Below are 23,540 nucleotides of genomic sequence, written 5' to 3'. Positions count from 1 at the left end.
TCTTTAATATTGCAGTAAATCTTACATTATAAATACCGTACTGCAAAAGACATTTCTCGAGTTACCTGAAGAACTAACTGTACATTTTGAAAATTATAAATCCCATCATTGAAGTGGTACCTCTACATAATAATACCAAAGACTACAGAATACTATAAGACGTGTCACTCGCTCATTTTTCGACATCTGAGAAATCTCGCCGCCCGCTAGCGACAGCGGGTGATTACCAGCCGAGGTAGTACAGTGTGTCGCTTGAAGTTACCAGTTCTCGTCGACACACGAGATATACAGGTTGTCCGTATTGTTTGGTATTGTCAAAGACTACAGAATCGGTAAACTTTGGTATTGTGATTGTGTTGTGTTCGTTCGGAGTTCGAAATATTTATTTTGTGAAAATGTCGACGTATTGCTCAGTGGATGGTTGTCTGAGTACGGTGGGAAGCCCAGGTATTTCGTTTTTCCGCTGCTCAAAGTACAGTGAAAGGTATGCATTCAATATATTCACCATTAATTTTTATTTTACCTATCTATACCTTTTATGGTTTTGTTGTATAAAATTATTCATAACGAAATATACCGCCGGCATTTGCCAATCCAAACTCATTTCAATCTTTTTTCAAAATGTTCAGTTTATCGATTGATATACTTGAATTTTTTTTAGGTGTCAACGTTGGAAAAATGTATTAGGCTTCATTGGGAATCATAGATATGCTACTCTTACCCCAGAGCAGAGTCACAATAGAATTAAAATTTGCAGCTTACATTTTAGAGCCGATGATATTGTGAATTCTCGTATTCATAGCTATGATGTTCCTTCATTGCGTCTGCCTCAAGATGGTTCTCAGAAAGGTTGGTTCAGTGAAGTTTATAGATTCAAATGATGAAAAAATCTTATTCCACTTTTTAACATATGAAATTTACAATATCAATTTTGTTGTTTAAACCTTCCAGATGATGATGCCATTGCCGGTACTAGCAAGGATTTTATTTACATTGATGCTCAGGTTCAAACGGATCAATTAGGATCACGAGGTGAAATATCTTTTCGTTATATTATATACTTACCTGATCTATTTTTATATGCTTCGGAAACAAAAACGGTGACAAGAAAACAATTATTGAAAGTACGTACATCTTTCTTTTAGATGAATGCAGCCAAACATCTGCTAAACTCTCTTCGGGAACTCCAAGAAAAGTGGCATTACGAAAAAAAATTGTATCACTAGAGAAAACAGTAGCTTCAACATCGAAAAGAGCACTGGACGAAACAGGAATTACTATGGATGATGTTTTCAAGTTTTTGGATCGAAAATATCCTGAGCAATATTGTAAGCTCTTGAAAGCACAGCTTTCTTTGATAAATAAAGCACCAAAAGGGTCCAGGTATAGTGACGAATTCAAACAGTTTGCATTGACTGTTTATTTTCTTGGTCCGAAAGCGTACAAAACATTTTCAACAATTTGTAGATTACCGTCAAAAAGTACACTTCATCGTTTCACGAAAAATTGGATTGTTGAACCAGGATTCAACGATTTTATTTTTCGTGTTATTGAATTCAGGATTGGGCTCATGAAGGAGAAAGAAAGATATTGTATTTTATGCCTAGACGAAATATCTTTGAAATCTCATCTTTATTATGATATTTCCAGAGACAAAATAGTAGGTTTCCAAACGAGTTTGAATGGGACCTCTACTGACATAGCAAGTAGTGCTCTAACAGTAATGGTCAGAGGTTTGGCAAGCAATTGGAAAATACCACTTGCATACTTTTTCTATAAGACATCAGCAACTTCTGATGATTTGAAAGATATTTTGTTCAAAACGGTACGAAGATGCAAAAGTATAGGCCTAAATGTCATGGGGGTGGTTTCCGATCAGGGTTCAAATTTTCAGAAGTTGGTGAAAACTTTGAATGTTACAGACGAAAATCCCATATTTCTGATAGACGATCATGAACTTATATATTTGTTTGATATCCCGCACTTACTGAAGTCGGCACGAAACAATTTGTTTTCCTATCAGTTTTTACTTCAGGGTGGAGAAACAAGAAAACATTACATAGAAACAATGTATAATTATGATAGAACTAAACAATATAAATTGGCACCTAAACTTAATAATGACCACATTTATTCAAATAATTTTCAAAAAATGAAAGTCAAGTTGGCTTCCCAAGTTCCCATCAAGAGATATTGTTGACCATGTAATAGAGATGGAAAACATATTCATTGAAAATTTTGATAAAATCGGCAGTGAGAAGGGAATTGGACAGTATTTGAAAACAAAATATTCGAAAATTCTTTTCTCACATCCATGTCAAAAATTTCCCTTCGATTATTATATATCTTTATATACAAGAGTTCGGATATACTTTAAAATTCATGAACCAGGACATGAAGATTGTTAGGAAACATAAATCATGCAATGTAAAATTGAATATTTTAAATCATTTATAAACATATAACATTATATAATTGTATTATTTTTGTTAATAAAACATGTTTTTCTGAACGTATGTTTATCATTTCATCAGTAAATCATTCTGATCTGTTTTTTAGATCATTTATTCATGAGTTTATCTATCATGTTTCTAGAAGTTGATCGACAAACAACTACTTTCGTATCTTTGTTTATCTGTCTGATACAACCGAGCAAGCGAAGTTTCAACTTCGGAACGTCCCCTGTAGATATCGCGAATAAGAACTGCCCTCGTATAACTGTCATGCGGCCGGCGGCTTCCGGACATCGTCTGTCGGCGATATGATTTATGGAAATCGCAAAAAATGCAATCCTGAGCCGTACCGACAAACGAATTCCTTGGAGTGAACCAACTTATAGTATTCGGTAAACTTTGATAATACGGACATTTTGAATGAATACTTCGTGCTTTACTTATTCAAACAAAACTGAATAGCTAAAAAAGCTTTCAAGAATTCGGTTTCGTTTATAAAGAGGATATGTATTGGAGAGATCACAACGGAGGGAATAGAAAATTTATAATTGGTCTGATGATCATCAAATTACGTGAATTCTCTGGACTATTGAAGCTTATTCGATTTCACAATATCATGCGAAAAACAGTGAAGGAACAAGTCGTGACTCTGTGAGTTCGTGAATGAATCCTATTTGGCACCTGTTCTGGGAATCATAAAATAACAATTTTTTTCCCTGTGAAGTGCCTAGAGGATAGACAGTCACTTGGATTTTGAATGAGGTAACAGTTACCTAACTACTCCACAAAACCGCTGTATTTGTGTGAATTAACATGCAATATCGATTGTCGGTATTTCGTTCATGGAACCTTCCACAGATGAAATAAAATAATAAAAATTTGTATACTTCTTTAGGTGAAATTTAGGCCTGGTGATCATACTACATGTTTACGAAAATGTACACGACAGCCAACAAAAACCAAGAAACGGAAAGCATTTCGTTAGATACGGTTATTGAACTCTCACTGAAAAAAAGAATGACTCACTGGATGTTAACAATAGATTAGCTACCTTGGAAAAAGAAATTATCAAACTATCGGGAAAAGTTCAATCTTAAGATCGTAGATTGCGTAGAAGTAATCTTGTTGTTTTCGGCTTGGCAGCCAATGCACTGATGCTGCATTATCTCACCTGAGCAGCAGCCTAGAAATCATTCTAAGTCTACCAGATCTTAATAATGCTTATTATTTTTCTAACAAAACTAACATGTTAAAAATTGTGTTTTTGTCATACTACAAAAAACTTGAAATATTCCAAAATCTACACAACCTCAAGGGCAAGGAAGTCTTTGTTGCTTATGACCTGAGCCCCGAAAATCAAGTGGTCCACAAAAGATTAAGAAGACATTTGAACGAGGCAAGAAAATTGGGAGTTGCAGCTACTATTCGTAACAATAATTTGGACATTGGAAACGATTTCTATTCATTAGATGAAATTGAGACGAACCCGGACTATTTGAGTGCATATCTGAAGAACAATTCTAATATAAAACTCGAGACCCCGTGTGAATAGCATGCGAAAAAGCTAAATGCAAAAATTTTATTATTTTTAATACTGTATTTCTGGATTTCTTTAGCTTGTATCACTGATCTTTGAATAATCGCTTGTTATTGAAAATTTCTAAATACCTACGGAGATTTTCAATTGGAACAAATTGTCTTTTGGTACCTATTTTATTATTCTTTTTTTTACTAGGTTTACTGTTGTCACTGGTTGTTTAGAATATTTTTTCTTCAATGTGAGATCTATTTTCAGTGGATTTGATAAACTCGTAGATTATTTCACGTCAGAGAATATTGACATTTCGGACTCACTGAAACTTGATTGGACTCAAACTCTGACCCCAATGTGATAGGTATCAATTCTTGCAGTTTGATAAGGGTTGATAGAATAAATTGGGGTGGGGGGTTGCTTTCTATGTGAAAAAAATAATTTCTCACAAAAATATTTTCTCATTATTAAGTAACAACCGGAAACAGTTATGGATATCGGTTAAAATAGGAAATAAAACCTTTATATTTGAATTTTATCTTTCTCCAAATGCTAACATTCCTAAATGATTAAAGGAACTTGAAGAAACTATTCCTAATTTATTCTATTTTATCAAGTCTGGAGACTTGAAAATTGATCTTTTGAAAAATAAAAGGCGTGCTTCACTATTGAAAAATTTTATGAAGTGTTATAATCCATGAACCCACACGCATAATTGATAACTCTCAAACTCTTTTAGAGTTATTTTTGTATCGGATGCTGGTACATTAGATCATTTAACTGTGAATTGTTCCATTCCAAACTGCAAAGTTGAAAATAAAGAAAAAAATATATATGGTGATTTTCACGAGCTGAATAGAGAATCATTCAATAACGACTTGAGTATAGTGCACTGGGATGATATCTACGACACAATTGATGTCAACGACATGATTTCCCTTTCCTATGGCAATTTAATGGATATTTTCAATAAACATGCACCCAATCGAACAAAAAGAGTAACCAAACCCCTAGAACCTTGGCACACATACAATATAAAGGAAATGATATCAAGTAAAAAAAGCTATTTAGTAAATATAAAAAGTCTTGCTCTTTGCTAGACTGGACATATCACAAAGAACTGAGGAATTACATTTCGGGTGCTGTACGTCGAGAAAAAAGCGTATCTGACAGTCTGACTTCAGAGAAGATTACATTGCATCATTAATCGGGTGTTTACGTCGAGTTGATACAGCTCCTCCCGAGTCCACTTCACTACTTTAAACGAGTAGAGCGAGATTGCAACGGCAAGCATATTTGTTGCAGCAACTTTGTTCTTTCCCGAAAGTTCCGATGACTAGATCTATCGAAGTTTGTGCTGATGCTTGCCGCGGAGAGAGTTCTTCACTGCTGTTACCTCTTGTGAGTGGCGTTGTTCCATCCCGAGGTGAATATACGTCTCCCGGCATCCAAATGGTTTGGGATGCTTCTATCTACGACCGGCACATCCTCTCCGTATTCCCCGCATCGTCTTCTTTTGAGATACACCATTGCACATTTGTCTATTCTTACGAATAGACAATGTGATCTCCACTCAAGAACTAGTGGAGATCCTTCTCTCCAGAGGCATAAAGTTTAAGAGATGCATAGTAAGATTCAGAAGAGAAGGGAACTAAGGAATTCGCCCTGAAATACACCCCTTCTGAAAGTGACTCACCCTGTTTCGACGCTGGCTTGACCATAAATAATGGGGGAGTGAGTTTGCCAGACTGGTTTCAGTTGTTCAAGGCATCTCACTTTTTTGTTGGGCACCGCAAGGCATCTGAGCAAATGCAAAGATGAGCTCAGGCGATGTTGTATCAAATGCCTTGTGATAATCAATCCAGGCAATAGAGAGATTATGCTCATATTGTATCGAGTCCTGCGTTACATATCTATCAATGAGCAGGTTCTCTTCACAATCTGCCACTCCTCTCTTCGACCCTCTCTGCTCATATATCCGTTCGAACACTTGGTCAACTGCGGCGAGTATTCGTGTGTATAACATGCTTGTAAACAACTTATAACTCAAAGTCAAGCATGTTATCGATTTTTTTTTCTTAGGAATCGACAAACCTCCGCTTTTAGGGATGAGACTGCATGATTACGCTCCTAGGGTCAAAATACTTCGAAGGTCAAATAGCTTCCCAATCAAATCTCCTGATGGGACCAGTCGCTTTGCTATTAGTGATATAAAAAATCGTGGAAAGAGCCGTAAACCACCACACTCTTGAATATTTCAAAGGCTTTAACATCTTGAGCGGTTATCAATATGTCTTTCGGAAACAAAGATCAATAGGCGACCATCTATTGTATGTCACCCATATTTGGAATTACGCAATTGAGAAACATGTGGAGTCAAGAGCTGTTGTGCTGTGCTTGATATTTCTAAGGCATTTGACAGTGTGTGGCATGATATTTTGCTGGCCAAATTTCGATGCTATGTCTTGTCATATCATTTTTGTGCAAGGCTCTCCAGCTTCTTGGAAGAACGTTCCCTGCAAGTGGTCGTTCCAACCTTCTTTTTATAGTATATCAATCGATGGATATCTCTCGAATACTTTTACGATACACGCCCCAGAGATCCATATTGTCTCCAACCCTCTTTTCATTGTACATCGACAACTTATTGGGAAAAACTAAGAATCCAATATATTGTTCCGCTGACGACAGCACATTTGTCCCGTCATTTCATTTGGATTAAACATCGGCTGCGGATACACATCTTCACCGGCACCAGGAGGTTGCATATCTCAATGAGGATCTAGAAATGATTTCGAATTGGGGTGGAAGTAACCAGGTTCAATTTGATGCCACGAAAATCGGTTTTCTCCAAATTGATAAATGTCTCCGAACCGGATATAAAAATGTCAGGACAGACAATTCCGCTTTCTGCTTCGATAAGTTTGTTGGGGATTGAAGTGGACACCAATATGTCTTGGCACAATCATGTCACTGAAACTGCAAAGACTGCTTCTCAAAAGCTTGGAACACTATTACGAGCCAGAAAACTGTACATACTTCAGCAACTTTTGATGTTTTATAAAGCTTAGATCATACCTTTGAAGTATTGTTTTCATATATGGAGCTTCGCCCCTAAGCATACCCTGAAGCTGCTAGATCAAAAAAAATACGTTGCACAGGTGCCTGAATGTGTTACTTCGTTTTTCTGCGCGCCATCAACCGGATAAATTTCACTAGTTCGGACTTACATTGTCTACTATATAAAATAATTTGAAATCCCTGAAACAAACAAAAAAGAAGAATTGAAAATGAATAGCTGAAAATAACAATTTTATTTACCAAAATAAACCTGAAATGAAATAATAGTGGAATAAAATACAAGTAAAAATAGAACAATTGAATAAATGAAAATGAAGAAATGAAAAAAGAAAATAAAAATAAAAAAATAAAAAGTGGAGAGATTCAAGTCACGTTAGTTCGAGTTGGAACAAAGATGAGGGACTGCCAATGGGATCGACACTTTCACCGGTTATAGTCAACATATATATGGAGTGGTTCGAAACTTTGGCCATTGAAGAAGCCCACAAAAAGTCCCGATTCTGGTTGAGATACGTGGACGATTCCTTCATAATATGGAACCATGGGAATGCAGAACTAGACTCCCTCTTGATGCCGACACTAAATGGAAAACATCTGTATACCGAAAACTCACTCACACGGGACATTATCTGAACCAGGAATCCAACCAGCATCGATCGACAAAGAGAGGAATCATCAAGACTTCGTCATCAAGACTCTCCAAAGTGATGGTGGAACAGACTTTAGGTAGACGGCAGCAAGAGCCTCACAAGGAAGAGAAGCCGCCTCAACGAGTACTTGTACTTCCCTACATCAGAAGATTGTCGGAAAGAATAGGAAGAATTGGGTCCAAGTATAACATTAGAACCTGCTTCAGATCTATGTGGAGAATCATACATCCGTGAAACTGAGAGGCCATTGAAAGTTCGCATTGCCAAGCACAAGAAACATTCCCAGTGAGGAGAAACCAGCAAATCAGGAATAGCAGAGCATGATTGAACTCATCAACCTAATATCAAGTGGGCTCAAGCTGAAATCATTACCAAGGAGGAACACTGGTTTGGTGGAAAATTCAAAGCAGCCGCATATATGTTGTCCAACAACTCATTTAGCTAAGCTAGCGTAGAGATGCGCAACATATGGAAACCTCTAATCAAGCGGAACACGACCATCCCCCGCCAAACGGTTAGCTCCCGCTAAAATCGATGAAGCGGTGAGAGGGAAGAAGGGATAGGTGAAATCACCCGAATGACCTATAAACAGTCAGATTTCGGAGAAATAAGTCCAGTCCAGAAGACGATTGTGAATACTAAAAATCGAAACGTCGTGAAGTAACTTGGCTTGAACACTCTATCTCTTATCGTTTACGTTACGTTTATATAGAAACGAATTTGAATAGCCCTGTGTGTTGTGTCCACGAATTATTTCATTCTTCATTTGTATCATACACACTCGATAAAATTTCTATCTGTATTCATATCCTGGACCCGGATGTATATATATATATATATATATATATATATATATATATATACATCAAATTCTCCTATGCTGTACTGTCTATTAATCTACTTATATTACTGTTCCACTGTTAATATTCACATTTGCCTCATTCGATGGATAAATCCAATTGAAATGAAAATGAATTTTGGAATCTGCAAGAAGGACTGACACAAAATTCGCGTTTCCTGATGATTTCAGAAGTTGATTCAGAAAATTCAAACTTGTATGTTCACTTCAAGCCTTATATACTCATAATATCCTTTAAATATTAGACCCCCTGAAATAATTCATTATTCATCATTCAGACTCTGAACTTCAAGAGCAATCATTTCATGGAAAATTTACAATCAATACATGACCCAACGCAATAATCACAGATCACCAATACTATATACATGTTATAATAAATACATAAAATATCTTCTGAGGTGTTTAACCTTGTTCTAGAGCACCTCCAATGACCATAAATATCACTTCGGCCCACTACAGAAACCATTACAATTCTTTCGCAGTTTGATGCATCATGTACATGAACGATGGAATACTATTGCATGAAATTTGCAATTAAAATGCGAAATGAATGATGTATTAAATTTGTAAATTTCCGCCCTGGAAAATTCAACGCTTTTCTGCGATGATTCATGATGCTGTGATATTAAAAAGTAATTTATATGTGTGTGCAAGCTTTTTATTTGCCCTTTCTTGTTTTATTTCTATTTTCGTACTTGCTTCATGAAATAGAATTTATTCACGTTTTATGCAATATTTTACCAACAAAATGACAATATTTTTTGCAGTATTTCGTCTGGAATTATTATTTCCATTTTAATGAATTTTTTAATTCGAAATTGCTCCGCTGTATGCAAATCACATTCAGTGTTGAAAGGAAAACAAATTTGTGATTTACTCTGGATGCATTCCCTTTTTCATTTTTATTTGTGGTCCATTCTTCATGTCGAATTTTTTGATGATTCATATAACGCTATTGTTTTCATAACTAGAACGGAGTTTCGGAAGTACCTGGGGAAATTTGAGAATATATTCAGGAGATATACGAGGTACATTGTGAAACGAGTTTAACAAAAAGTAAGTAAGTTATTGATGAGTTGGAACTTTGTAAATTACGAAAGTCTTAAGAGCCTTTCACTTCATTACTTGAAGGTTATCTAAGTATAACGGTCTTGTGCGTCTCTCCACCAAAAATAAAAATTAATTCATCTGACACAATTTCTCAATCCCAATGAATCAAGGAGGCTGACTTGGGTTCACATAAAAAAACTATATAGATATAAATTTTACATCCAAAGACGCATTCAGGATCTAGGATATTAGCTGGAGAGGTTATGATATAAAAATATTTCTCCACCAGATTCCTACAGTTTAATTTAAAGTAACCAATTACAATTATCAAATAATTTTAAAAATTGAATAAACAGGTTATGTCCTCTCAAAAAGTAACTCAATCAGTATCGATTATACAATTTCTTGTGATTATTCGATTAGTTTTCAGCAAAGAAATTGTGAAACCAAAAAGAAGGGTTATGCTGCTTTTGGTGCTCATACGTCATTTTGAAACAGCATTTCTAACAACTGATGTTAGTGGAGAAATATTAAAGCTTGGGTAAACACCATTTTCATCCAATATTAAACCAGTTTATCAACTTTTAGACTCTTAGAGATATTATAAGCGTTCCAAAATTGTATTTGTTGGGTCGTATGAACAGTAGTAACTGTTCATACGACAATACGGTATAACAATTTGGCGACATGAAAAATTTCCTACAGTTTTAGAAAGTTCATTCATTTCTGAAATGGATAATTCAAGTGAAAAACAGAACAATCAATTTTCTCCAAGAAGTTATGAATTTATAATTATCATTTCAAATTTCATTTTTGAAAGAGCAAAACAATAATTAAAAGCATGGCTTCCTTTTCATCAAATTTTTCCATAGAATATATTATACATAAAAATATTATTGAAAAAACAGCTTCATGAACATGCTCTTGAAAAAATAAACTTTGAATTTAATCAAACTCACCAATTAATTATATCACCCAATGTAAATGAATCACAAAATTTATCTATTTTCTAAAAATACATAATTTTTTTTTCTGAATTATTTATGTCCATAGCAATATCATAATTATATTAATCTGCATAGATGAATCTCGCATTATGTAATGTACGTAATATTAATGGGCTTGATTCATTTTGAAGTTCATTTGTACTTTTTAGAGCATATGTTTGTTAGAGCGTACTGGCTTTTTTCCAATATCACTTCAATTTATTGTATTCCAATTTGTCTCATTTTAATTAACGCTAGATATGTTTCTTAGTTGTTGATTTCATTCAATACGTCACGGAGTCATGGTCGGCCCCTACAACATTTATTCAAGCGCCACCAAATTATCCCTAACGTTTCCCGAGTCATAACTAGTTTCATAGGAAAAATTGTTTGTCATTTATTTTTTGTATTATCAAACAGAAATGTAGAAAACTTCCAAAAGAAGAAAGAAAATAACAACAGAAAAAGCTCTTTTTGAAAATAAATAGATAGTACACTGAATTTCTTTTCAGAAACAAAATGGACAAAGAAATCCAAAAACTGCGAAGCAGATATTGGAATGACTCAGAAGGAAGGTTTATCTGTATAATATTTCATTGTTTTGTATGAATTGGTTGAAATATGACCAAGTTATCTGTGAGAAGGCTTTCATTGAAAAGGTTACCCAATCCTTTTGAGATGGAATTATTTTCCAGCACCTTGACTGCAATTACCTTTCTCGATTTTATATGTATATATATATATATATATATATATATATATATATATATATATATATATATATATATATATATATATATATATATATATATATGTATGATATGTCGGGTATGATATGTCTCCTTATCAAATAAATGAGTTATTTATCTTGAGCAATTTATGCAATACATGAGTGTGCTTTATACGATACGATTCGAATGAATTGTATATCTTATTAGGGACTATTGCCAAACTTGAACTATCGCGAGAAAAAATAAATTCAAGCGGCCACACAAACCTTTGCGACAATTGTTTGTGAACATATTTATTTCTGTTCGAGTAAATTTCATCAGAAATCATTATGCTGATATGAAACAAGGTCATAAACAATGTTTGGTAAATATGTTCTGCTACCCGTACGAAGCTAGGTTGGGTCACAAGTTATAAAAGTTGGGTCACAATGTAAAAATGTTATAACTATTATAGTCGCTCATAAACTTAGTGGTTGTACAATATTTTTGCATGAAACAAAATGATACAATTCACAAATATCATTCTATTCATAATTTTATTGAATTATCAAACACATTCATGACTTGTCGTCTCTGGGTGAATGTCTTTCCAAAGGGTATTGTCGGCAGTTCCGTTTGCAGCTGTCAATAATAGGTACATGCAATATCTTTCACTGAAAGAAAAAAGTAACCCACTGAGCTCCGGATTGAAATGATATTAAAGATCTATACTGAAATGATCCACATCACAAAAAATATCGTATGCTGTAACATCAAGGCATCGCGTGTTCTCCATTTATACTTTATAATCGATAACTGACCTGAGGCGGAAAACATTTGAAAACCCGGGTACCGGAACTGAATCTGAAGTTTTTCAGTTGTCTTCTGATGTATTCAATGGTACCTATGCATCTTAAGTAAATGCATACTATGTACACTTCTGAACTAGATACAATCTGCTAAAATTCAAGACCGGGATTTTAGGGACTATCTTTCTCTGGAGTTGCCATTCTTGGCATTTGTTAAAACTGGTGAATTAACGTCTTGTTATAGGTCTTAGAGCCCTCTAGAGAATGTAGGCTGCTTTAATTCCAAGGGGTAACAATCATCCCGTTCAGATAAAATTTTTCTATATATGAATTGAAAGGGTATATTTTTTGGAGATATAAATTTTCAGGAAAGAAAGGTTTTGGCTTTCTACTTCTCCATCTATGACAAAAAAATGTGAAAATCTTTCAAAGAAAGAAAGGAAGAAATCGATTTCAAAAAAGTTAACCCTATACAAAGATGTGTAGATCATGCGAAGAAATAACTTTCAGATACAAACTGGAAGAAACAGCCCTATCGAAATAGCTACTTTAATACAGGGTCGCTTATATGTATGGAAATGGTCGATTATTTCCTAAAGTAAGATAGCTAGCGAAAAATATTAAGATACTTAAGTTTCAGGGTTTTTGAAATTATATCACAAAATATAAAATTGACTATACAGGATCAGTCAAAAAGTCTTGATGAATAAAAGCTTTCTCTTTAATAGAACACCCTATATATCAGCACATCATTTCCTGAATTCAACAATTTTCAAGATATCGAATTTTAAAAATAACTTTCTGGTAAATTATCCAAAAAGGTTTTAGTGCATTGAGTTCATAGTCCATCAAGTTTCCTTTTGCATTTCATTAGTTCGGATCTTCCATTGTCTAATATGATATAAATTGATTTGAAATCCCTGAAAGAATCTGTTAAAAAATTAAAAAGATTAGCTGAAAAGTAACAATTAAATTAAGCATAAAAACTGAAATTACAATGAAATAAAATACAAGCAACAACCAAAAAATTAAAATAAAAAATTGAACTATCAACACGAAATGAAAATTAAACAAATATTAACAAGAAATCGTGTTGATATTTAAATTTTTGAAATGAAGGGGTAATATTTTTAGGAGTGATCAATTCAAAAATAAGTAACTCTATACTTCGATATGCCCCCGTGTCCGCGTGTCCGCGGTTTACCCCCCAAAAAAGGGGACAAACCGCAGACACGTATTTCTGGCTATTGGCCTCTCATCAGCGCGGTGCAGCCAAGTGTAAAGATGGCCAACACTTGTTTGCCGAAAGCAGGATACAGCACATACGCACGGAGTCAACAACAGGAGCCAACCGCACATTTGTGGTTCCAGTTAGAAGACCTAGAATTCTAGTAAGAATAGATAAGTAATCTTTGATCATTCCCATATCACCGGTATACCACCGGTATACAGCTGTATACCGGTGGCTCTTAAATTGAAATCAATATGGGAATGATCAAAGAGTACTTATCTATTCATTTTTTGATTTTCATGGAATTATTTTCCAGCAGCTTGACTGCATTAACCTTTCTAGGTTAACCTTTCTGCATTAACCTTCAATTCAAATAAGATTCCTCTTGTCTGGGATTAAACCAAATAGGTCAATGAATGTCATTATGATGTCATCGATGACATAAGCAGATCAAGCTTATTCCGTGACATTGAAAAATCGTAATTCATGAATGAATTGTGCGTATTTTCTATAATGTTATCCAATTCGGTACTGAAGAGCCTTAGGGCAAGTGTCTCAAGGCGAAACATCGATGTATACCAGTGAAGATGACAATGTTCCATGTGAGTGCAATTTGTTACCATTCATATAAAGTAGAACTCATGTGAATGATATCTGATTTTCATTTCACAACGAATGTTTGAAATACAAACTGAGTAGAGAAAAGTATCTTCTGTATAATTCACTGTTCATATAAAAGTATTTGTTTCGAAAGATTTTTTTCTTTCGTGTAATTCAATGTTTATATGAAAGTACCTGTTTCAGGAGGACTTTCTTTCAGTTTGTGTCTGAAAGTTACTTCTTTGCATGATCTACACATCCATGTAAAGAGTTACTTATTTTCAAATTGATTATTTCCTTCCTTTCTTTGGAAGATTCCCTCATCCGTTTTTTTCAATATTTTTTAAAATTTTCTGGTTGTTGCTTGTATTTCATTTCATTGTGATTTCAGTTTTTTGCTTAGTAAAATTGTTATTTTTCAGCTAATCTTTTCAATTTTTCAACATATTCTTTTAGGGATTTCAAATCAATTTATATCATATCGGACAATGGAAGTCCGAACTAATGAAATGCACCACGAAACATTGTCAACCACCTTCAAATAAAAGTTTCCTTTTGAAAGTTTTCAGCTCCAGTAAATTCGGTACAACAGAGGGCTTCGAAACATAACATGAGTCGCTATTCTATTCAAAAATTTGTAAACTGCAAATATTCCATCCATATAAAATTCATTTGGTGAAAGAATTGAGTGAAGACGTTTTAGATTGTAGAACAAATATAGCTTCAACAAGATGGGGATCCTCCACATTTTGGACGGTTGGTACGGGCATATCTAGATGAAAATTTTCCTGATAAATGGATTGGATGCAGGGGAGCAATTGAATAGCCAGCTAGGTTTCCCGACGTGACCACACTTGACTTTTTCTATGGGTCCACATAAAAATGTATCCTACAAAAATAGGCCGCCAAATATCGAAGAGTTGCAAGAAACATTGAGGCATGGAATTTCTATCATTCCTCCTCACACGGTTTCAGATTCACGAAAAATTTTGTTCAACGAGTTCATTACTGTCAGGAAGTAAATGGTTAACATTTTAAGCAACTTATAAAATAGAATTTCAAAGGAAATATTTGTTGTTTATCAAAAATTGAATAGCCAGCTAGATTTCCCGACATGACCCCACTTGACTTTTTCTATAGGGTCACATAAAAAAATGTAGCCTACAAAAATAGGCCGCCCAATATCGAATAGTTGCAAGAAAAAATAAGGCATGGAATTTCTATCATTCCTCCCCACATGATTTTAGATTCACTACAAAATTTTGTTCAACGAGTTTATTACTGTCAGGAGGTGAATGGTAAACATTTCAAGCAACTTATTAAATATTATTTCAAAGAAAATATTTGTTGTTTATGAAAACTTGTTTTCTCTCTTTTTCTCCTGACATAACTATTGTTTATATAAAATTTTAAATATTCTGGACATTCATTAAAAAATACATTTCATCATTTCATGCAACTTCATCAACCCTGAACAATTATGCTTTTTTTATTTTCTGAAAAAACAATTATACTTGAATTGTAATCATATCCACATACTCCACCTTGCGTGACTTTCATAATAAATAATCATCATTTCGTGCTTTTTCTTTAATAAATTCGAGGGTAGTAAAAAGTTATTTCGAAAATTCAATATCTCGAAAACGGTTGAATTTAAGAAATGAAATGGCTGTATTACTTTTGTTCAGAATTTTGAGCGAAATTGAAATATGGAATAATATATAGGGTGTTCTATTGAAGAAAAAGCTTTTATTCATCAAGACTTTTTGACTGATCCTGTATAGTCAATTTAATAAATATGATATATTTTTAAAAACCGTGAAACTTTTGTATCTCAACACTTTTCGCTAGCTTCCTTACTTTAAGAGTTAATCGACGATTTCCATACTTATCAGCGACCCTGTAAAAACATTGAATTACACGAAAGAAAAATACTTTCGAAACAAATGATTTCATATGAACACTAGGAAAAACAAAAAACTTTTCTCTAATCAGTTTGTATTCGAAAAATTCGTTATGGAATTGAATCAGATATCATTCACAGGATTGCTACACAATATAGTAAATACAAAGGGTAAAAATTTCCCTTATATGAAACACTGTCATCTTCACTGGTAGATATTTGATGTAGATGATGAGGTCTTAGCAGCTCTGAACAGTGACATTTCAGTCATTCTCTATTCAGTTTGGAATACCAACTGAATAGAGAAACGTATTTATTGTATAATTCAGTATTCAAACTCATTAATACAGTTTACTGTAGGTATAGCAAAACACGTATCGCGATTTTTGTAAAACCCTTTTTAGTGAAAATCTAACAATAAAATGTATTGATGAGTTTTAATATGGATTTTCATCAAATATCGGCCAGTTCTATTCAATTAGTTCAGTATTCATACAAACAAATTGGTTTCGAATTTTTTTTTTTTCGTGTAATTCAATGTTTATATGGCAGAATCTGCTTCGAGAGGGCTTTTTTTCCAGTTTTTGTCTGAAAATTGCTTCTTTGCAAAATCTACAAATTTTTTTTCAAAAACTAAACGTCGCGATTTGATCTTCACAAAAATATATCACAAGTGATTTACTTGAAAAGCTACTGTGCTAGCGGAAAATGTTGTGATAATCAATAAAAAAACTACACATTTTTGTATAAAGTTAACTTTTTTGAAATCGATGGATTTCTCCTTTTCTTCGAAAGATTCCCACATGTTTTTGTGGGAATCTTTCAAAGAAAGTTCTATATACTCACCTAAAATTTTAAAATATGAATTGATTGGGGATAGGAATTATTTGTGAATGAGTTGTGGAGCAACAGCATGAAACGTGTAGCGCTTCCAAGTGCTTCTGGTAGGTTAATCAGCAACATCCAATATCTGCTTTCGAAAACGTGTATAGAGAAAAACTCAAGTATCAAACGTGACTGCTACATGACGTCCACCATACTTTAACAGATAAAGATGAAAACTGTAAACTCCTCGAGAAAGAATGCTGAGTGTAACACTCCGCTCAGGATATTTACAGCTGAGGAAGCAATTGAGTCAGTACTCTTGACTGTGGAAGAGGAGTTCTTAGCAGCTCTGAACAGAGAAAATAAGAACGTGTTCCTAAAGAAGTACGGTACAAACTATACCGCACTAGGGCCTGCAAGAGTTCCTCAACCCTCACATCACTTCCTTCAACTTCAGGAGCAGATACAGCTCTGAATGATACTGAAGAAGAATATTGAGCAGATGGAAAAATCTCCACCCAGTCCCCAGTACCTCAGAAGCCTCTTTGTTTGTTGTAATGCGAATGCAGGAAAGGCTGCAGCAGTGGTTGATGCCGTTGCAGGAACATAGGCCTATTTTGCTTGAGGAGGTGTACTGATTGCGATGGATCTTGATATACAACCCAAAAAAAGAAGAGGAAGGGGACAATGAAGAAGCGGTGGACAATCCTTCTCAAGATAAAATTACTAGCTTAGTCTTATTTCGAATGACACTGGAATGAAATTACACCATCCTGCTTTATTTTCAACTGAGAAGTAGCATGCGGGAATATTGTGAATTGTACATTCTTCATTTCTGACTATATTTCCCAGCAGATCATGATGATGAATTGCTCAAAGTAACACGGGGATTCACCAATATCAAGCTCAAAAAAGACGAGAATAATTCGTAAACAAATTTTTTGGTTTTTCAACAATCCACAAGAAATGTGGGATACTCCCGATGAAAAAGTTATTAAAAAGAAATGAAAATTAAAAATTGAAAGTTACTTCACGACGTTTCGATTATTAATATCCACAATCGTCTTCGGGTGATAACCGGACTTATTCCTCCGAGATCTGACTATTTATAGGTCATTCGAGTTGGAACGAAGAACCAATTCTTTACACAAGATGAGGGACTGCCAATGGGATCGTCACTTTCACCGGTTATAGCCAACATATATATGGAGTGGTTCGAAACTTTGGCCAACGAAGAAGCCCACAAAAAGTCCCGAGTCTGGTTGAGATACGTAGACGACTCCTACATGATATGGAACCATGGGAATGCAGAACTAGACACCTTCCTGAAGCCGACACCAAATGGGAAACATCTGTATACCGAGAACTCATTCATACGGGACAGTATCTGAACCAGGAATCCAACCACCATCAATCGACTGAGAGAGGAAACATCAAGACTCCGTTATCAATACTCTTCAAAGTGATGGTGGAACAGACTTTAGGTAGAAGGCAGCAAGAGCCTCACAAGGAAGAGAAGCCGCCACAACGAGTACTTGTACTTCCCTACATCGGAAGATTGTCGGAAAGAATAAGAAGAATTGGGTCCAAGTATAACATCAGAACCTGCTTCAGATCTGTGAATACTATCTGTAGCAGCCTCACGAAAATCAGGCCACCAAACGCGGACTGTGATTCCAAGAATTGCCATTTCCGGATACCCTGCGAGTATGGAGAATCATACATCCGTGAAACTAAGAGGCCATTGAAAGGTCGCATTGCCGAGCACAAGAAACATACACAGTGAAGAAAAACCAGCAAATCAGAAATAGCAGAGCATGTTTGGATTCATCAACATAATATCAAGTAGGCTCAAGCTGAAATCATTACCAAGGAGGAACGCTGGTTTAGGAGAAAATTCAAAGAAGCCGCATATATGTTGTCCAACAACTCATTTAGCCAAGCTATCGTAGAGATGCGCAACATATGGAAACCTCTAATCAAGCGGAACACGACCAACCCTCGCCAAATGGTCAGCTCCCGCTGAAACCGATGAAGTGGTGAGAGGTAAGAAGGGATAGGTGGAATCACCGGAATGGCCTATAAATAGTCAGATTTCGGAGGAATAAGTCCAGTTATCACCCAAAGACGATTGTGAATACTAAAAATCGAAACGTCGTGAAGTAACTTGGCTTGGAATCTTTCAATTTTTAATTTTCATTTTTTGTTAATAAAGTTTTCTAATTTTCATCTCGTATTAATATTTCAATTTTTTGATTTTTTGTTTGTTGCTTGTATTTTATTCCATTGTAATTTCAGATTTTTTGCTTCATATAATTTTTTTCAGCTATTTTTTTTTTATTTCTTTTCACAGATTCTTTCAGGGATTTCAAATCAATTTATATCATATTAGACAAAGGAAGTCCGACTTGATGTCGTAATGTTATGATCATTTTTTGTACATATTTCAGAAATCAACAGTTATGGAAGTCTGGTTGAGAGTTCAAATTGAACCAAATATCATTTAGTTTAAACGTGTATATCACGTCCATTCGTCCATGCATAATTCAGACGCCTATAATCATAAGAACTGAAAAAGGTGAAGAAAATTCTTATTTTTCGATATTATCTCAAATTGAAATTGAAAATGTTTAAGATGAATTTCAGATTCCAATTCAGCATCAAAAAAACATGATGATGCCTGATGATTGCATTACTTATATTGATTCAAAAATCAAATTGAAGAAACTGAACTCTTTTGAAATTCACACCTGGCGAAGAGAAAACCAACCTAATCAGCAACAATGTCTGTGAACTCTCTGTCATCATAAACCTCCAACAGATACACTTATGTATACAAGAAACAGCAATAAATATTTCAGATTCAGCCGATAATGTATATAGTTATGTATGTGAATCTTGTAAAGAGTATCGCATAACAAACTTCCCGATGATCGTAAATAAACGAATAAATAAATGAATACGTTTCCAGGAAACTGCGAGCAAGAGGCTTAAAGGACAATGCAACCAACCGGGTAGATTTTATCAACGCACCTTAGAAAGCCGAAGTCGAATTTCATAATGTAAAATCGAGAAAGTGAACTTGCGCAACTAATAATAATACCCATTGAAATTGTATCAATAGTAATGCTCTGGTTTGTTTCAGGACCGCACTTGACAGAAAATCAAATATATGATCATCATCAAAAATGTGGAAAACAATATGAAAGCGGTTGCAAAAAAACTTGCAGTTCGCCTCGATTTCAAAGCATGGTATTACGTTTGTTGAGAGCTTGAAGGATAAACAAGAATTTGAGAGTGGAAATATTCGTAATCTTCTCGCTAACAACTTTTCAGAGTCTCTGCGAACCATAATAACGAGTTCCAATTGAATATTCGTGAAGTTAAAATCTGTTGAAATCTCAAAAGTCGAATCTTGTACGACCTGAGAATTAACGAGGTATTATCTTTCAATGTGTGATTCCTAGCACGGGTTGGACGATAGCAAATAAAGAACGATCGTCCGGCTTCGCGCCTGAACCACCTGTTCACATAGCGATGGATTGAGTGAGTGGAACAAAGCACCCACTTCACCACGGCCGGCTATCGTCAAACAATACAGTGAATTCTACTTTGAAGGAGATATCTTAAACAAGATAAGTTTTTCGACTATAAATTAAATAAAAGGTATAGATAATATCTCGTCATATATTGCCTAATAATGTTCAAATAGCCGACAGCTATTTGCTTGAAACGTGCCACCCTCATTAAAGTATCTAATATTGAGCATATAAAAAATAGTGAAACAAGGCGACTTCAGGGAGTCAAATTTCTACATAAAAGTAAACTTCATGTTATTCACCCCTTCTCCATAACAAATCAAACATCAAACATTTGTCAACCTTTTTCGAAAGGTCTTTCGAGTCTGTTTTGATTTCTGTACTATTTTTGACATCACCCGCAAGTTAGTATCCAGGAACTGTCGCACTGATACAATGCAATTAGGACAAACCCCATTTTGTTGAAAAACTACCCCCTTTCGCAAAAGTGGATGGCGTTGATCATGCTGGGCATAATTTTATTATTTACCGAATTGAAATAATCTTCACCGTTCAAGTTTAGGTTTACTTCCATATTACGATTTGAATTACTCCAGTATCGGAAAGTTCCGACAACTCACTTCTCTATTAAGATAAAAGATGCATTAATCCAAAAAACATGTATTATACAACGAAGCCGAATTACGGTTGACGCGTTCTAAGAGAATCTCTCAACTCTTCTGTCGAAAAAATCTCTGTTCATTAAAGAGAATAAAATTCGAGGTTACTAAGGCCGTTGTTGAATGGAATCAAATTACCAAATATTTCGTTTGCTGACACTGCCGAAGTAGCAGATGAAACGGTTAATAATTCTGGTTCCATTCGATCACTGCCTACTAGTCTGGATTTTGTTCACTTCAGTCGTGACCCCGGATGTGAAAGCCTATTTTTCTCGTAAGGGTGGAATTTGTGTCGAAGGAGACATTTTACTCAAAGACTGGATATTTTCAATCAAGACAACATGAGGATACACTATGAAAAGACAATTTTGTCTATTTTCCACGATGGTTCTATATTTGTTGCCTAGTTTCGGTCATTACACCATTTTCAAAACTAAAATGAAAATGGTGTAATCACCGAAACTAGCTTCAATTTAAATTTCGAATTCATCATTAAAAAACGTAGCAGAATTTGCAATTTTTATGGCTGAAGGCAAAAAAGTCAGAAGAACATTCACTATAACCTTCACAAGGTACATCTGAGAGGAGTTTGAAATAGTTCCAATGAACTTTCTTCCTCAGAGTAAACAGAAAAACAACTTAAGGAATATCATTCAATATTTCATCCCTAGACAGTAGAAAAATTCAGGTAATTATATGTTCAACATTCTCAACAATTTTCATGAAGACTCAACTTTTACCTCAATTTATATTCACGTTTTTCCTGAAAGTACTGTAAATAGGCATGTTCTCGAAGTAGCTGTCAAAAACATTAACATAGGTCACAATGTTTATACACAGGTTCTGAAATCGCTATTTTAAATGCAAAACGAAACCGATTTTCAATTCACATTCGAATAGTGTAAATTCCTGTGTATTGTGATTTGATATATCGTTTTTTAATGACTTATGATATTCAAAAACTCATCTGTTTAATTGTATTATTAATATAAGAGTGATGATTTCAACCACAGCTGCAAACGAAACGTTAGGCGTGCAGACCACGGATGCAAAACAAAAAAAATATCTTTGATACTGTTATTTCTGGACCCATTCCTCAAAGACAAAAAGGTACATATGCGAATAGATCCATAATTATCTGCATCTACAATAAGAGTTCATATACTGAAGAAAAACTAAAAATCCTGATATTCTGTAAAAACAATCAGTTTTGGGAGGTTATGACAACTTTTTTCATTGTTTTTGGAGGTAAATTGGAAATGACATTAAGTCTCTATTCATGTCGAAATATTGTGGATGAATTTCCAGATCCTTGATAGACTTCACGTTCCACGATGAAATATTGTCTTAGAAGCACTTCAATTATATTTCACATTCAATTGAGAATCACACGTTGAAAGGTAAGACCTCGTTAGTCCTTAGCTCGCTCAAGTTTCTCAACTTCTGAGAGTTGTCGTTCGTATGGGGGCGACAGCAACAGATTTTAAACATATTCTTTTTGATAACGTTTCGTAAATCAATTATGTAAACTATATTAGTATAAATGTTTTCCCGACCTAGTGTGAAATGTGATGCAGTAACAAATAATATCACAGATATCACTGATTGTTTTTATATTCGGAACTGTATGAATCTTAAAAAGTTTGTATCAGAGACCTATATAATGTGTTAGTATCAACAGTGAAAACGTAGCGGGGAAGTAATCTTCCATTCTGATTACACTGAACACAAAAATTTAATTATCCACCTGAATAAAGCAGTAAATGGCGAGGGAGAGGAAATATATATACCAGATCTACTGTCAAATACGCCTCATAAAATGTGTCAAAATTTCTGAAAACTGGCAACCCAGCATAGTCGTCTTGATTTCAATCATGTTGGAAAATGTTCCCTTGCCCTTTCAACTGAGGTTCGTTCGGAGGACGAATAATTCAAGACTCACAATGATTGGTTACGACATGAAGGTCAATGACCTCTATGCGGATCTGGCCCTGTGTACCTCTTCCTGATTGGGGTATTTGATGAACAAACTGTTCACTTTTACGGACGTTGTGGGGTCTTCACTCAATTGAGCGACGGGGCCTTCTGAATCAGGTGGGGTCGTCTATAGTACAGTCTACAGTTTTCTGGAATAGTAAGTTTTCATGAGTTTCCGCTGACTCGAAAACTCTCTGATTCCTCAACTGGCTGGACTGCTGTATAGTCAACAACCTTAAGTCTCTGCGGATGGTTTCATTTCGCCTTAACCTGGATCATTTACCATCCGTAAGATCTATTTTTTGAAGTCTTTCCAAAATGTAAAGATTTGTTGGGGCGGTTTGTCCCCAAGCGCCTGAAGCATACATAATGACAGACTTGAACATCGTATTGTATAGTAAAACCTCATTTCTAAGGTTGATCTTTGACAGTCTGTTGACCAGACGATAGAGTCTGGCTATCCTCGATCAAACCTTGCTCTTGATGTTCTCTTGATGTACCTGGGTAAGTTGATTATCTGTCGAAAGACCGAGTTTGGCATTCGATCTCCCTGCCTGAGATCGTTACCCTTGTGTTAGGAGAAACGTTACGTCTACCCAAGTCTATCGCCTGAGTTTTTTCTGTAGTTACTCAGATCTGCCAATCGAGGTACTAGCATTTGTATCAGCATAAAG

The 23,540-nt window shown here is 34.9% G+C and overlaps 1 protein-coding gene across 1 annotated transcript; it reads left to right on the top strand.

Moving 5' to 3' along the window:
* The first annotated feature begins 651 nt into the window (after nt 1-651).
* Nucleotides 652-6,236, top strand: LOC141482345 (uncharacterized). The gene is made up of 5 exons (XM_074175445.1): nt 652-849; nt 952-1,032; nt 1,146-1,968; nt 4,724-5,037; nt 6,067-6,236. Exons 3-5 carry the CDS (start codon nt 1,280-1,282, stop codon nt 6,234-6,236), a joined length of 1,173 nt encoding a protein of 390 aa, XP_074031546.1. The 5' UTR covers nt 652-849; nt 952-1,032; nt 1,146-1,279.
* The last annotated feature ends 17,304 nt before the right edge of the window (nt 6,237-23,540 follow it).

The sequence above is a fragment of the Leptinotarsa decemlineata genome, unplaced genomic scaffold, assembly GCF_025532065.1.
Source record: "Leptinotarsa decemlineata unplaced genomic scaffold, Ldec_3_MD MMD2_tig00001019_RagTag_RagTag, whole genome shotgun sequence".
In the NCBI taxonomy this organism is placed as follows: domain Eukaryota; kingdom Metazoa; phylum Arthropoda; class Insecta; order Coleoptera; family Chrysomelidae; genus Leptinotarsa; species Leptinotarsa decemlineata.
The sequence above is the reverse complement of the archived record's forward strand: the minus strand, read 5'-3'. Positions and strand labels throughout refer to the sequence as shown.

Bases quoted from the DNA above. Each gene is read 5' to 3' on its own strand.
- LOC141482345 (XM_074175445.1), top strand. From the start codon at position 1,280: ATGGATGATGTTTTCAAGTTTTTGGATCGAAAATATCCTGAGCAATAT. The intron at 1,969-4,723 runs GTTTGATATCCC...AAACTCTTTTAG, and splicing joins GATCATGAACTTATATATTT to AGTTATTTTTGTATCGGATG. The intron at 5,038-6,066 runs GTAAAAAAAGCT...TTTTTTTCTTAG, and splicing joins TATAAAGGAAATGATATCAA to GAATCGACAAACCTCCGCTT.